Source organism: Neofelis nebulosa, chromosome 13 (assembly GCF_028018385.1).
Source record: "Neofelis nebulosa isolate mNeoNeb1 chromosome 13, mNeoNeb1.pri, whole genome shotgun sequence".
NCBI lineage: Eukaryota > Metazoa > Chordata > Mammalia > Carnivora > Felidae > Neofelis > Neofelis nebulosa.
The window spans coordinates 793,258-806,774 of record NC_080794.1 but is presented as its reverse complement, the minus strand read 5'-3'; the positions used below and the strand labels follow the sequence as shown (position 1 = coordinate 806,774).

The 13,517-nt window shown below is 43.8% G+C and overlaps 1 protein-coding gene across 2 annotated transcripts in view; it reads right to left on the bottom strand.

The window, feature by feature from the left end:
* The window catches only part of RAB4A (RAB4A, member RAS oncogene family), a 46,686-nt gene that overhangs the window by 14,179 nt on the left and 18,990 nt on the right, over positions 1–13,517 (bottom strand). For both annotated transcript variants that reach the window (XM_058696080.1, XM_058696079.1), the window contains exons 2-3: positions 6,808–6,888; positions 4,479–4,593 (exon numbers count right to left, since the gene is read on the bottom strand). In XM_058696080.1, coding sequence (XP_058552063.1) covers positions 4,479–4,593; positions 6,808–6,888 — 196 coding nt within the window. The remainder of the gene's footprint in view (positions 1–4,478; positions 4,594–6,807; positions 6,889–13,517) is intronic.

Genomic DNA, 13,517 nt, shown 5'->3' with positions numbered 1-13,517 from the left:
ACTCCTGCCCTGCTTCCTCTGGGGAGTTTCAGGCCTTCTCCATGGCCCTGCGTAGCTGCCGCCCTCTTTTCCCGGGAAAAGGGAAGTCCTCGGGTGGGAATCCACTACATCTTCCAACCGGGAAGCCACTGCCCCCACCGCCCCCGTACTCACCTTCTTTTCCCCTCCCCGCTCCTAACAAGGAAAGGCCGCTTCGCCTATGCCAACTGAGTGCCTCTGACACATCTTATCCGTTCTCACGGTCCTCAGGATTATTTTCTCTCAGTAACACGCTTTCTCCCCAGTAGTATCAGCCTCTCCTTCTCTGTTCGATTCCACCCCCCATCAGCAACATAAAATGTGCCCCGCTACGTCCCATCTTGAACGGCAAGACGTGCGGCACAGTCCTTTCGGCTACCGTCCCGCTGTTTGTTCCTCTCTGCACCCCAATTCCTCCAAAGCAGTTGTCCCCAGCAGCTGTTTCCTTCTCTTCACCACTGCCCTGGCGTCCGTGTCCGCTCCTCTGTGTCTCCGAGTCCGGCGGCATTTCTGGGTCCTCATCCCTCCACCCCGCCTCACCCCTCCCTGAACCAGCCGCCCCCCTCTCCTCCCTCACTGGCCGCTTCTCCTCCTCCAGCTCGGGGTCACACTCTCGCGAGCCAGCCTGCCCTGTTTGTACCAGAGTTCCTCGGAGCTGGGGCTCAGTCCCGGGTTCTCTCTTCTAGTCACACCTTGACCCGAGAGTAATCTGCGGCTCGGGCTACTTCTGGAAGATCCGGCTGCTGCCCCAATGCCCCCTCGTGACCGCCTAATGAACACGTCACACTTAACATTTACAAGACAGGACGTCTTGGCTCCTACCCGCCACGTCCGTTCTGGTTTGGGGGGTGGGGAACGCCACCGCCCCTCTGTTTATCAGCCAGAAAACTCTGCTTTTATCCTCAACCTTCTCCACACTGGACCCACCAGTCAGGTCTTGGCTCGCTAACTGCCGTCTCCTGTGTCGTCCATGTTCTTCCAGCTTCACCAGGGCCATCCTAACCCAAACCACCGGTCTCCGCCTGGATCCCTGCAGTCACCCACTACCACGCGTGTCCCCACTGCCACTTGTGCCCCTTGGTCCATTTTCCTGAGCAGCCAAATTCCTCGTCAACACCTACAAGGCTTCCTGTGCTCAGACGCTGGAAATGGACCTCAACTGCCAACGGTCGATGATTGAATCAACCGTGTCCACCTACCGACACCTCCGTAAGAACCCCTAAATGATAGGGTTCAGAGCGCTTCCGAGTTCATGATCACTTGCAGGGGCAGAGAGGGCAGAGCACCCAGAGAGGGCCTGGGAGCTCAGCACCCGGTTCCCACATACACTGCCCAATGCATCTCTTGGCTGTTCCTGGGTTGTATCCTTTATAATAAACTGGTGACAGTGAATGCAGTGCTTTCCTAAGTTCTGTGAGCTGTTCTAACAAATTACTGAACCTGGGGGATGTGTTGTGGGAACCTGTGAATTTGTATTTTGCTGGGCAGAAGGGAGGATGGCTTGGGCACCTAATTTAGGACTAGTGTATGAAGTGGCAGCAGGTCCGTGGGACCCCTTAGCCTGTGGGGTCGGATGCTAACTCCAGAGAGAGTCAGAATTGGAGTTGAATTGTTGGACACTGAGTTGGTATCGGAAAACTGGAGAACAGGTGTGGAAAACCCCCCGTTTGGTGTCCGAAAATACACATCACAGAACAGTCCCTATCTTTAGGGCAAAAAGGAAACTGGGGAACTTATCAAAAACAAACAAGATGACTCATGATTAGTTTGATACTTTGAAAAGGGCAGCTATTTTTGAATGTATTTTTCGGCTCTTAAACTCCAAAGGCACACAGATAGCTTGAGGCTTCTCCTTTCTACCCGTAGACCGTGCTCTGCAGGGCATATGCTTGGAGATCTGGCGGACAGGTGCAGCGTGGGAAGGGCCGCATTGTGAGTGCTTCCTGGGGCCGCCTCTCGGACTGGAGGGAGGCCTCTTCTCCACATACGCGGAGGCAACTCTTTTCTATTTTAGTTTCCAGAAACTAGCAGACATCTAGTTTCCAGAGAAAGGGGTAAGAGTTTTCCTCAAGATAAACTGAATTATATCGGCCACGTCATTCACTTTAAAACACGGTATTTTGACATGTGGTGTCTAACAAATTATTCAAGTATACAAATATAAGCATTTAAGAGTACTTTTTTTGAGGCAGTTAATGTTTCTCAAAAGTCATTTAAAGCAGAGTAATACAGGTACGTAGTTTGAAAAGGAAATAGTGCTGAAAGTCTCAACACGAAACTCCGCTGTCTCCCGCCTCACTCTTCCTGGGAGCCCCACTCCCAAGGCGAGTTCCTTCCCTTGCACTTGACTTTTTTCCTAAATGAAGTCACTAACAGAATACATGTTGAACGCCTACGTGCTATCTTCTCCTCAGGGCTTTGGAGAAGCAACAAAGAAACGCACAAACGTCCCTACTTTCACGGATCTTCGTTTCCTTTCTCCGGCATTTGCTTTCATCTTTCTGTAAGATGCTTATGAAACTATTCGACTTGTGAGTTTCAGGGCTTACTGCTTTCCTGCTTTGATAAGAATCTAGCACACTCATAACCTCCCACCCCCTTCCCTCCGTCTCCTCTTCCTCCCAGGGAGCACCCTTGCCTGCCACCGACCGGCCTGCGGTGCTTCACCGTCCTCTTTCAGGGTTTACTTCTTTGTATTGATGAAGCGTACCCTCCCGAAGTTTCTAAGAAAGAGTGTGTGAAAGATAACCTTTGTTTCCCCTACTCTTGAATATCTGAAGGTCTTCTGACTTTATTATCTATCACACTTGGTTGATAGTTTGGCTAAGTTTCGAAGGTCGGAATGGGATTTTTCATGTTGAGTTGGCAAGGTGAGGCTTCCGTATCTTCTGGCTTCTGCATGCTGCTGTTGAATGGTGAAATGCAATCCCCATTTCTGCTCCTTTAATGTGACTGTGTTTTTCTTCTGGGGATCTTTTTGTGTCTCCACTGCCTCTTTGTCCTCTGAAATTTCACACGACATGCACGCCAGTTGGGATTTTTTGCCCCATTCATTTGCATTTGGTCTAAGGCGGGCCCGATACATCTGAAATCTCATTTCTTCAGTAGAAAAATCACAGACATTGGGCTATTTCATTGGAGACGCCAGCATGTTATTATATTTAGGCCTTTCCTTTGGGGCTACTCATTCTTCTGCAGAGAAAAATTGTTTCTCCTGAATACGCACCTGGCGGCCAGCAGCCAGGGAAGAGGTGGGAGAAGAGGGCGAGGGTTCGCAGACTTTCACCGATTTCCTTCTTTTCAGTCCTTCCCTCGTCCCTGTCCTCTGCTGCGCCTTATGACTTCGCGTCTAGATCCTGCTTTAACTCAGAGACTGAACTTCTCATCGTGTGTGTGTGTGTGTGTGCGCACACATACAGAAACACTTTAAACCTCCCTCCTATAGAACCTGAAGCTTCCAAATCCTGACCTTTCTTGGGACTCAGCAGGAGGACGTGGCCTCCAGCTCCCTGGCCTCCCCCATTATGGGCACTCAGATGTAGCTTTTAGTCAGTCACCATCCACTAATCACGTACCCTCCCTTTCTGGGTGTTTGCGAGTTAATGCCATTTCTGTTATTTTATAGTCATTCCGGTGAGGGTTTGGGGCTGAGAAAACACAAGTCTGTGTGTTTGATCAGTGGTTCCAGAAGAATGATCATGATTAAAAATGGTTTCAATATTTCTGAAGCAAACAATTATTGAACATTTAAAATATAATATACTCCTGACTTTAATGAAATGAAATGCTTATAGTGAGAGTGAGTTTTACTTAACTGAATTTTAAGACCGTGAATATCCGTTCTGTTTTGACTTTGTGTATCTGTTCAAAAAACACACCTAAAATATCAATCTACTTTCTTGCTTTAGTAGTTACAGACTATTAAACATGTAACCTCCTATGCAGTGATCTGGGGTCATAATTTCAAACATCAGTTATGACTATAGTGTAATAAAAATGTGCAGGAGAGAATATTTGGTGGAACGTATACCAGCCGTCAGGACGTGCTAGTTAATGTAAAACAAAATAAAACCGCAAAAGAGGTTTTTAAAAATTCTCCTTTAAAAGTGGAAGATAGAGAAGAAATTGTTGTGCTATTACTTTGCCTTAATTTTAATCTCAAAGTATACTGCAGAATACACAATGTCACATCCTCCAAATGTACTCGCTAGTCCCAAAGAATAACTCAGCCTCTACATTAGGATGTGTTCGCTCAAAAGAGATTCTAACGCGTTCTTTAGCAAGTCAATGCCACCTGGAGAAAACAGTCCTTTAAGACAAGAAGCTGCTCTTTAAGCTTCCAGAGGTGAAGGTTCTGAAATCTGTGTAGGGGAGAAGACAACTACACATATTAAAAGGCTATAATTGGTTATTTCAAATCCAATTTTCAAATATTTTTGTTAAGTTAGAGAGAAAGCTACCTGAATCGTTCTTGGCCTGCTGTATCCCATATCTGTAACTTTACATATTTACCACCAACATTTATTATCTTTGAACCAAACTCCACTCCTATTGTATGATTTGAGTCATCTTTGACTGAAAAAGAAAAAGAACAAGATATTTAATTTTAGAACATTAAGGAAACAGGCTTACAGATTTAAACAAGTGAAATCAAGGGCTAAAGTGAACGGAAATGTAATTTACTGTAGCCTTTCATTTTTCCAACAGTCAGTTGATACGAAGCACTCACTGTTTTAAACAGAACACACACACACTTCCTCTTCTGAAGGAGGCGATAAGGCTCTTTTGCAAGACCCCCAAAACAAACCATACATTTTAAAGTCTAGGCTTGGAAATGGCTACACCACATGAGAACCACATGTACCCGTCCATGGGGAGGGCACTCACAAATGGTGACTGCATAAAATACCCGGGTGCCCCCCGAAAGGGCTTACGGCCCTCTGCACCTCAGTCAGTAATGAAGAGGTGAGAATTCCCACTATTTGAATGGATAAATATTCCAAAGAAATCAAAGGGGAGGAAAAACACCGTAGCCCCCAAAAGAAACTTGATGGACACCAGAGATGAAGGGAAAAAGAGGAAAAGATAAAACAAAAACAAAAACAAAAACAAACAAACCCCAAACCCAAAGCCTCTATGCGTATTATCGTGGATTTTAGTACTGTGTGGCAATAACTTGGAGTGAACTTGTTGGAGAAGTCAATACTCTCTGTGCCAGGAGGCGGGCAAAATAAGCAGCTTGCTAAGCCCACCCCGAGTAAGCGGTCTGTGAAGGAACACTGCTGTGGTGATGAACACCGAGGATGGCTCCACGGCCCGTGACTGGCTTCCACTTTACAGCCGTAGGGCCAAAGTCAGGGATGCCACGTGACGGGGTGCTGAGTTTCCTGGTGTGTGTGTGTGTGTGTGTGTGTGTGTGTGTGTGCGCGCGCGCGTGCGGGTGCACAAAACAGGTTCATACTGACCACACAGGCCTGTCCCAGACAGTGCGGAGCGAGTGTGGACGTTCTAGAATTCAAGCTACCGAGAAACCTCGGAGTAAAAGGCTCAAAGGGTGATGGCTAAGGTCGGAGGGCATCCTGATTACAACATGGCCACAAGAGGAATAAAGTGAAACCTTTCCCGTGATGCTCTAGACCACGCGGACTAAAACACCACACAGGTACCGGTCTCTGTGGCGAGGCCTTAAGGGGAGGACGATCAAGGGAGAGCTCGCCACAGAGAGAGGACACAAGGATTAATAAGCAGGTGGGCACTGGGCCCAATGTCCTGGGGGCCTTCTCTTCTGAGATGCTACAATGCAGTCTTGGCAACCTGTGAGGGGACCTGGGCCCCCAGGGGGGGAATATGTGTTCCACTCGGTAAGGACTGGCTCTGTGACTAATCCATGCTGGGGCCGTGTCACTCGACAGAGGTTCCAACAAGTCCTTGGAGATTGAAAATGGAAATAGCAGAATACACTTCTACAGTTTTACTCCTCAAAGCTCTTTGCCTGGATACCCTCTGCCGTCTCTTTGCCCATTTTACCCACCCCGACTTCAGCAAGGGCAGTTAATTCTGCTTCCGTGCCTTTACCCACCTGCCGCGAAACAGGTCTTTCCCCACCATTCTTTCCATGGCTCTAAGAGCACTGTTTATTTTCAGGGTCTCTAGGTCTAACCAAGTCTTTTACAATATCTCGGAGTAAAAAATCCAACCTCCCTTACCAAAAGAGCGCCAAGTCAATGGCAAAAAGATGGGTCTGTGGCCAAAAGGTCCGGGCTTGAGTCTAATCAACTACCCTCCCAAGGTGGTGGGATGACCGTCCCAAGAGCACACACCCACTTCTCTAAACCTGCGCCTTTTACCTGCGAAACGGAACTGAGGACAACAGCTGCCTTCACTGTAGTACAAGGCTGCCGAGGACCCCACATGACTGGCTTATCTACAATGTGCCGCTAGGGCTTTTTGGGCGGCTGGCTCCCTGTCAGGGAATGACATTCCTCCTTTGCCTTCCGCTTCACCATGTTGTATCTCAGTATCTGGAATGTATCTGAGTATGTGGGAAAATGGATGGTATGATAATATACTGAATGATGAGCCATCATGAAACTGAAATAACTTGACGAAAACCACAGGCATGTTGCTGAAAGCTTAATACGACATAAACTTTTAACGTTATTTTAACATATTTTAAACTATAACTCTTTGCTGAAATATATTCACAAGTTTTACTACAAACAAATCTGAGCAAGGGAGCACTCTCAGAAAAAGACATGCACGAAACACTGACCATTTGATGTCACTTACATTTTTTTTCTATAAACTGATGAAGCAAGCAAGACTTGCCAGTTCCTGCATTTCCAATAACCAAGAACTTAAACAAAAAATCTGAAAAACAAAAAGAGACTATGAAAAAAACCTTTAAAACGTGCTATGTTTATTCTTAGACTATGATTAAAAAAAAAAAGTAAGACCTGACTTGTTAACAAAAAAGAGAGGTAACTACCCTGTGAAAACAACAATACATGTGTCAACTTACCTTTTCACCTCTTGGATATTTGGCTTACATGCCAATTCAGTGGTTTCCCAAACTGTGCTCCTGGGACAACTTCCTTTCATGTTGGAAGTCTGGCGACTGTTCTTGTAATGTATAAAATTTGTCCCTTTGCGAGTCACTATTCTAAGAAATACGCATAAGCAGTGACAAGAAAAAATAGCCTAGAAATTTCAAGTGTTTCTGTACAAAAGGAAAACCCTGGGAAACTTTGAGAAGTTCACTCCTTTCCTTTTAAAAATAGGTATGCTTTCCAGAGGTGCCTGGGTGGCTCAGTCAGTTGGGCGTCTGACTTCGGCTCAGGTCGTGATCTCGCACTCTGTGGGTTCGAGCCCCGTGTCGGGCTTTGCGCTGACAGCTCGGAGCGTGGAGCCTGCTTCGGATTCTGTCTCCTCCTCTCTCTGTCCCTCCCCCACTCGCACTCTGTCCCTCTCTCAAAAATAAAATAAAAACAGGGGCACCTGGGTGGCGCAGTCGGTTAAGCATCCGACTTCAGCCAGGTCACGATCTCGCGGTCCGTGAGTTCGAGCCCCGTGTCAGTCTCTGGGCCGATGGCTCGGAGCCTGGAGCCTGTTTCCGATTCTGTGTCTCCCTCTCTCTCTGCCCCTCCCCCGTTCATGCTCTGTCTCTCTCTGTCCCAAAAATAAATAAAAAACATTAAAAAAAAATTAAAAAAAAATAAAATAAAAACATTAAAAAAATTTTTTTAATTTTTTTTTTCAACGTTTTTTATTTATTTTTGGGACAGAGAGAGACAGAGCATGAACGGGGGAGGGGCAGAGAGAGAGGGAGACACAGAATCGGAAACAGGCTCCAGGCTCCGAGCCATCAGCCCAGAGCCTGACGCGGGGCTCGAACTCACGGACCGCGAGATCGTGACCTGGCTGAAGTCGGAGGCTTAACCGACTGCGCCACCCAGGCGCCCCAAAAAAATTTTTTAAAAAGATAAAAAAAAATAGGTACGCTTCCCCCCGCCCTTGCGGATTTTTGTGGTCTTGCTTCTATCCCCTTATCTGTAACTTGTGGGAAGGACAGCTTGAGCCAAGTTTGAGTCAGCATTCCAAGTGTGAAATTTGTCTCATTCAGCGTAGAAAGAATTTCTCATTTCTTCTTTACACAGAGTAATATGTTTAATTTGGGACATTATTTTACATGAAATGGAAATGAAGACTCTCCAGTGCAATTTGTTATTTAATCAGTATGATGTGGCATCGGTAGCCCCACGATGCCTTAATAATCCATTTTGCTTTTGCTGTTAGCAAAGAACTTGAGTTATGCAGAGCCCAGGTGCTGCAGAGGACCCCTCCCACCCCGAGCCCTCCCACTTTGATCAGAACCCATCGACCGCTAGCCCCCATGCTGCTGGACTCATTGCGTGGCCCTGATGAGTCTGTACTGCAGGTTCCCCGGTTTGCACCTCTGAAAGTGTTGCCTCCATACATCTTTTCCAAACCCAGACCAAGCGCTCCGAGCCCTGGCTCCCTCTTTCCCCCAAGGAAGCTCACACAGCCCATTTCTTTGCTGAAGCTTAGCCTAGCCCTGTTTCTTAAGACCTATATTCATCATCACTCCCAGATTAAGCCGATTCAACCTCTCACGATTTCCACAAGGTTACAGGCAATGAGCTTAGTGGATAGTGCTATCAGAATTGTCGGCGCTTAAAAAGAACAAGTTTTATGCTTCTCGTTGTGTGTTTTGAAAGCATGTACATTCAGGTTCACGGCAGCATTATTCGGAGTAGTCCAAAAGAAGCATTATTTATAAATAAATGGACAAACAAAATATGGTGCATACAAACAGCGGGATATTACTCAGGCTTGAAAGTGAGGAAATTCTGACACATGTCACAACACGGATGGACCTCAAAGACATTATGCTAAGGGAAACAATCCAGTCACGACAGGAGAAATACTGTATGATTCCGTTTCTATAACGTACCTAGAGTAATCAGACTCCGAGACAGACAGTAGAACCGTGGCTGCCAGCGGCTGGGGAAGAGGGGAAACGAGGAGGTGTTGTTTAATGGAAACGAGCATCAGTTTGGAAAGATGACAAAGTTCTGGAGACAGACTGTGGTAACGGTTGTACACCAATGTGAACGTGCTAAATGCAAATGAACTGCAGACTTAAAAATGGGGGGAATGGCAAATCTTACGTAATTCTACCACACACACACACACACACACACACACTAAAACATGCCAAATCTAATCATTTTCATCAAACGGCTTCTATAACCTAAGACGTCGAAGGGAAGATGGTTAAGATTGCCAGGTTAAAATGAAAACACTGGAATCTTTCAATCTTGTTCAATATCTTCTTCTACTTAAGATATAAAGCCCGATCATTGTGCAGTTGACCTTTGAACAACTGAGTGTGTCCACTTACGTGTGGATCTTTTTTAACAGTACGGTACTGTAAACGTATTTTCTCTTCCTTGTGATATTCTTAGTAGCATTTTCTTTTCTCTAGCTTGCCTAATCATAAGAACGTGATATATAACACATACAGTATAGAAAATACGTGTCAACTGGTATTTTATGTTATTAGTAAGGCTCCCCGTCAATAGGAGGATATTAGCAGTTAGGTTTTTGAGTGGTCAAATTTATATGAAGGTTTTCAACTGTCCAAAGGGTTGGCACCCTTTGCCCCTGTGTCGTTCGAGAGTCAACCCTATAAGTTAGAAACAGAAAAGGGTGAGGGCTAAATAAAGATGCTGCCAATATGCAGGCAACAGTAAGTACTGAAAAAGAAAAGAATTTGTATACGCAAATTGAAATGTTTATGTTTTACGTCTACACAGAAAAATGAGGATCACAAATCCACGTGCTCCTGGAACAAAAACTCGTACAGCTAAACATAGACTTTGGCTTGACTCTTGTTCCACTGTTTTCTTCTCCTTTGGAAATTTTGCTAAATGTACTTTACTATGGTAACTGCTACCCGGATTGTCCCATAGCTCCAAAAGGCAAAAGGATAACATATCCACTGAGCTGCACCTTGCTGGACAAAAGATATGTAGTCTCCAGATGTAAAAGCTCCTCCAAAAACTCTTTATACTCTGTCTTGTAGCTCAAACAGGTTAAGTATTCATACTTTAGTGGAAAACCCTTTTGCTGGAAAACCCTTTTGTGTCACCATCTAGAAATGCTGGATAAAATATATCACATTCCCGCTCCCCCCCCCCCCCCAAAAATGCACAGCGGAGTTTTCAGGAAAGAAAGGAAAATTCTAGACGCTTGGAACAGAGAAGAAACAGAAAAAAAGCAGTAGCGGCCCAGAAACGGGACTGTCAGGGAGAGTAAATCCACACTTAAACACCTCATTACCATAGTGAAACTACAGACAAACACTATAAAGGCGATCAGAAAGAATGGAAAAACTCCCTATAAAGAAACTAAGTTCCTTACCCCAAACAGGAGAAGGCAATGAGGTAATACCTTCACAGTATTGAAGGAAGGAGCACAAAACCAAAAACTGTCTAATGTAGAATTCAATGCACGCAATATTATACTCAATGCCACGGTAGACTTTTGCTTCCAAGAGATAGAATAGGAGACTTTTCCCTATTCCTCCTGCTCAGTAGAACTTAAAAGCCTGGAGCTTGCTTCACATTCTGTGTCTCCCTCTCTCTCTGCTCCTTCCCTGTTCACGCTCTGCCTCTCTCTCTCAAAAATAAACATTAAATAAAAAACATAAACAAAAGTCAGCTCTCTCTGGCCATAGGACTAGGCAAGGGCAACCTAGCAAGAGAGAAAACTTTTACACATTAACTGCTCTTTAAACAAATGAAAAACAGAAATCTTCAGCAAAGAGAAGGTCTTATCAAAGAAATAAAACATATAAGGAAGAACCATCAGGTAGAAATTTTAGAATTGAAAAATACAGTAACTGAAATACATAGTTCAGCAGATGGGCTCAACAGCAAAATGGAAAGGGGCAGGGAAACAATTGGTGAACTGGACAAAATGATAGAAAAGATCCAATTCTGAACAACAAAGAGAAAATAGACTAAAAGTATATAAGTAGAGCCTCACAGACCTTTGAGACTATAAAAAAAAAGCTCTAATATTTGTGTCACTGGAGTCAGAAAAGGAGAGGAAAAAGACCACAAGGTTGCAGAGATACTCAACGAATCAATGGCTGAAAACTTTCTCAATCTGGCAAGGGACATAAACCCAGATTTGAAAAGCTGAGTAAATCACAGAGAAGATGAATCCAAATAAATCCATGCCAATGTACATCATAACTAAACTTCTGCAAGCTAAAGACAAAGAAAAAAAATCTTGAAAGCAGCCAGAGAAAAATGACAGGCGAGAGAAAATCACAGCTTACCTAATAGGGAAAAAAGTAATCCAAATGACAGCAGAGTTTTCATCAAAAACCAGAGAGGCCAGAAAGAAGTGGCACAATATTTTTCAAGGGCTGGAACAGAACTCTCTACCCAGAATCTTCTATATGGTGAAAGTGACCTTCTGGAATGAAGGGGGGAATCGAGACGTTCTTGGGGAGGGGGGCAGGAACACTACAGAATTTGTCAGCAACAGACCTATCCTCAAAGGAAGGAGGACCATGGGACACAAAACCATGGATAACTACAATAGGCTTTTTCTTCTTGTCCTGTTGAGTTTTCTAAATTATGTCTGGCTATTGAAGCAACAATGATTAGCACTGTCCAATGTGATTCTAAATATGAGTGCAGAAAACATTTCAGACAATTTTGTTAAAGGTGGGTTGCTGTAAAGGGATGTCAAAGAAGGTAAAGTTTTTATATTTCCCTCAAATGCATACAGTGGTGACACCAGTAGACTGAGATGTATATACAATGTAATACTTAGAGCGACCGCTAAACAAGCTATACAAAGAGAGATGCTCAAAAATAGTATACATAAATAAGAAAGAATTCTTAAAAATGTTCACATAAACCACAGGAACACTGGAAAGAGAAATGAAAAACAGAATAAAAAAATGGCAAAAATAAGTCCTAATATATCAGTAATTACAATAATTGGGTAATGTATACATGTAGCAATTAAATGACAAAAATTGGCAGATTAGATTAAAAATATGCCATAACTATTGGCTGTCTACAAGAAACTCACTTTGATTATAATGACCCAGGCAGGCTGAAGGTGAAAGGATAGAAAAAGCCATATCATGCAAACATTAATCAAAGGAAAGCAATATTATTATCAGGTAAAACAGACTTCATAGCAAAGAAACTGCCTACGACCAAAAGGGTTACTATGTAACGATAAAAGGATAAATCGACCAGTAAGATGCAGGAATCCACACCTTCAACTAATACAATGCTACGTCATTTATATCTCAAAAAAAAAAAAAAAAAAAGACTAGGAATCCTAAATGTGTATATAACAGAGCTAAAAAGCTTATCAAGCAAAAACTGAGAGAACTTAAAGGAAAAACAGAGAAACCCACAATTATGGTTGGAGACTTCAACACCACTGAGAGTTCTTCACAACCAAGAGAACGAGACAGAAAATCAGCAAAGCATAAAGAACAAAAACACAGTAAACCGACCGGACCCAGCTGACATTTATAGAATATGCCACCCAACAGGAGCACACACATTCTCTACAGGGACCCATCAAGTGAGACTATATCCTGGGCCGTAAAACAAACCTCAACACATTTAAACGAACTGAAATCACATACAATGTGTTCTACAACCCCAACGTAATCAAACTAGAAATCAACAAGATGAAGACAGTAGGAATAGTTCCAAACACTTGGATACTTATAAATAATCCACTTCTTTAAAAAATTTTTTTAACATTTAATTTTTATTTGAGAGAAAGAGAGGATTCGAGTGGGGAAGAGGGACAGAGAAAGAGAAAAGAAAGAGAGAAAGGGAGACAGAGACAGAATCTTAAGCAGGCTCCATGCTGAGCACAGAGCCTGACATGGAGCTCAATCCCCACAACTCCGGGATCGTGACCGGAGCCAAAATCAAGAATTGGACGCTCAACCCACTGGGCTACCCAGGCGCTCCTAAATAATTCACTTCTAAATAATCTATGATTTAAAGCAGTCTCCCGGGAAATTGAAAAAGTATATTGGGCCGAATGGAAAAAAAAACACATCCTATCAAACTTTGTGGGATACAGCAAAAGCAGTGCCGAGAGGTGAACTTGGAGCGCTAAATGCACACATCAGGAAAAAAAGAAAGTCACAAGCAATTATCTACGTCCCTAACTCAAGAACCTAGAAAAAGAAGAGCAAAATAAAGCAAGCGGGAGGAAGGAAATAATAAAGAGCAGAAATCAATGAAACTGAAAATAGGAAAACAAAAGAGAAAACCCACGAACAAAAGCTGGCTCCTTGAAAAGATCAATAAAATTGATAAACTGGCAAAACCGTAATGAGTTCAAGGAATTGAGGTCTGACCAAGGAAAAAGGCAAGACTGTGAGACGGCACAATAAACTTTTTTGGGCACACTTG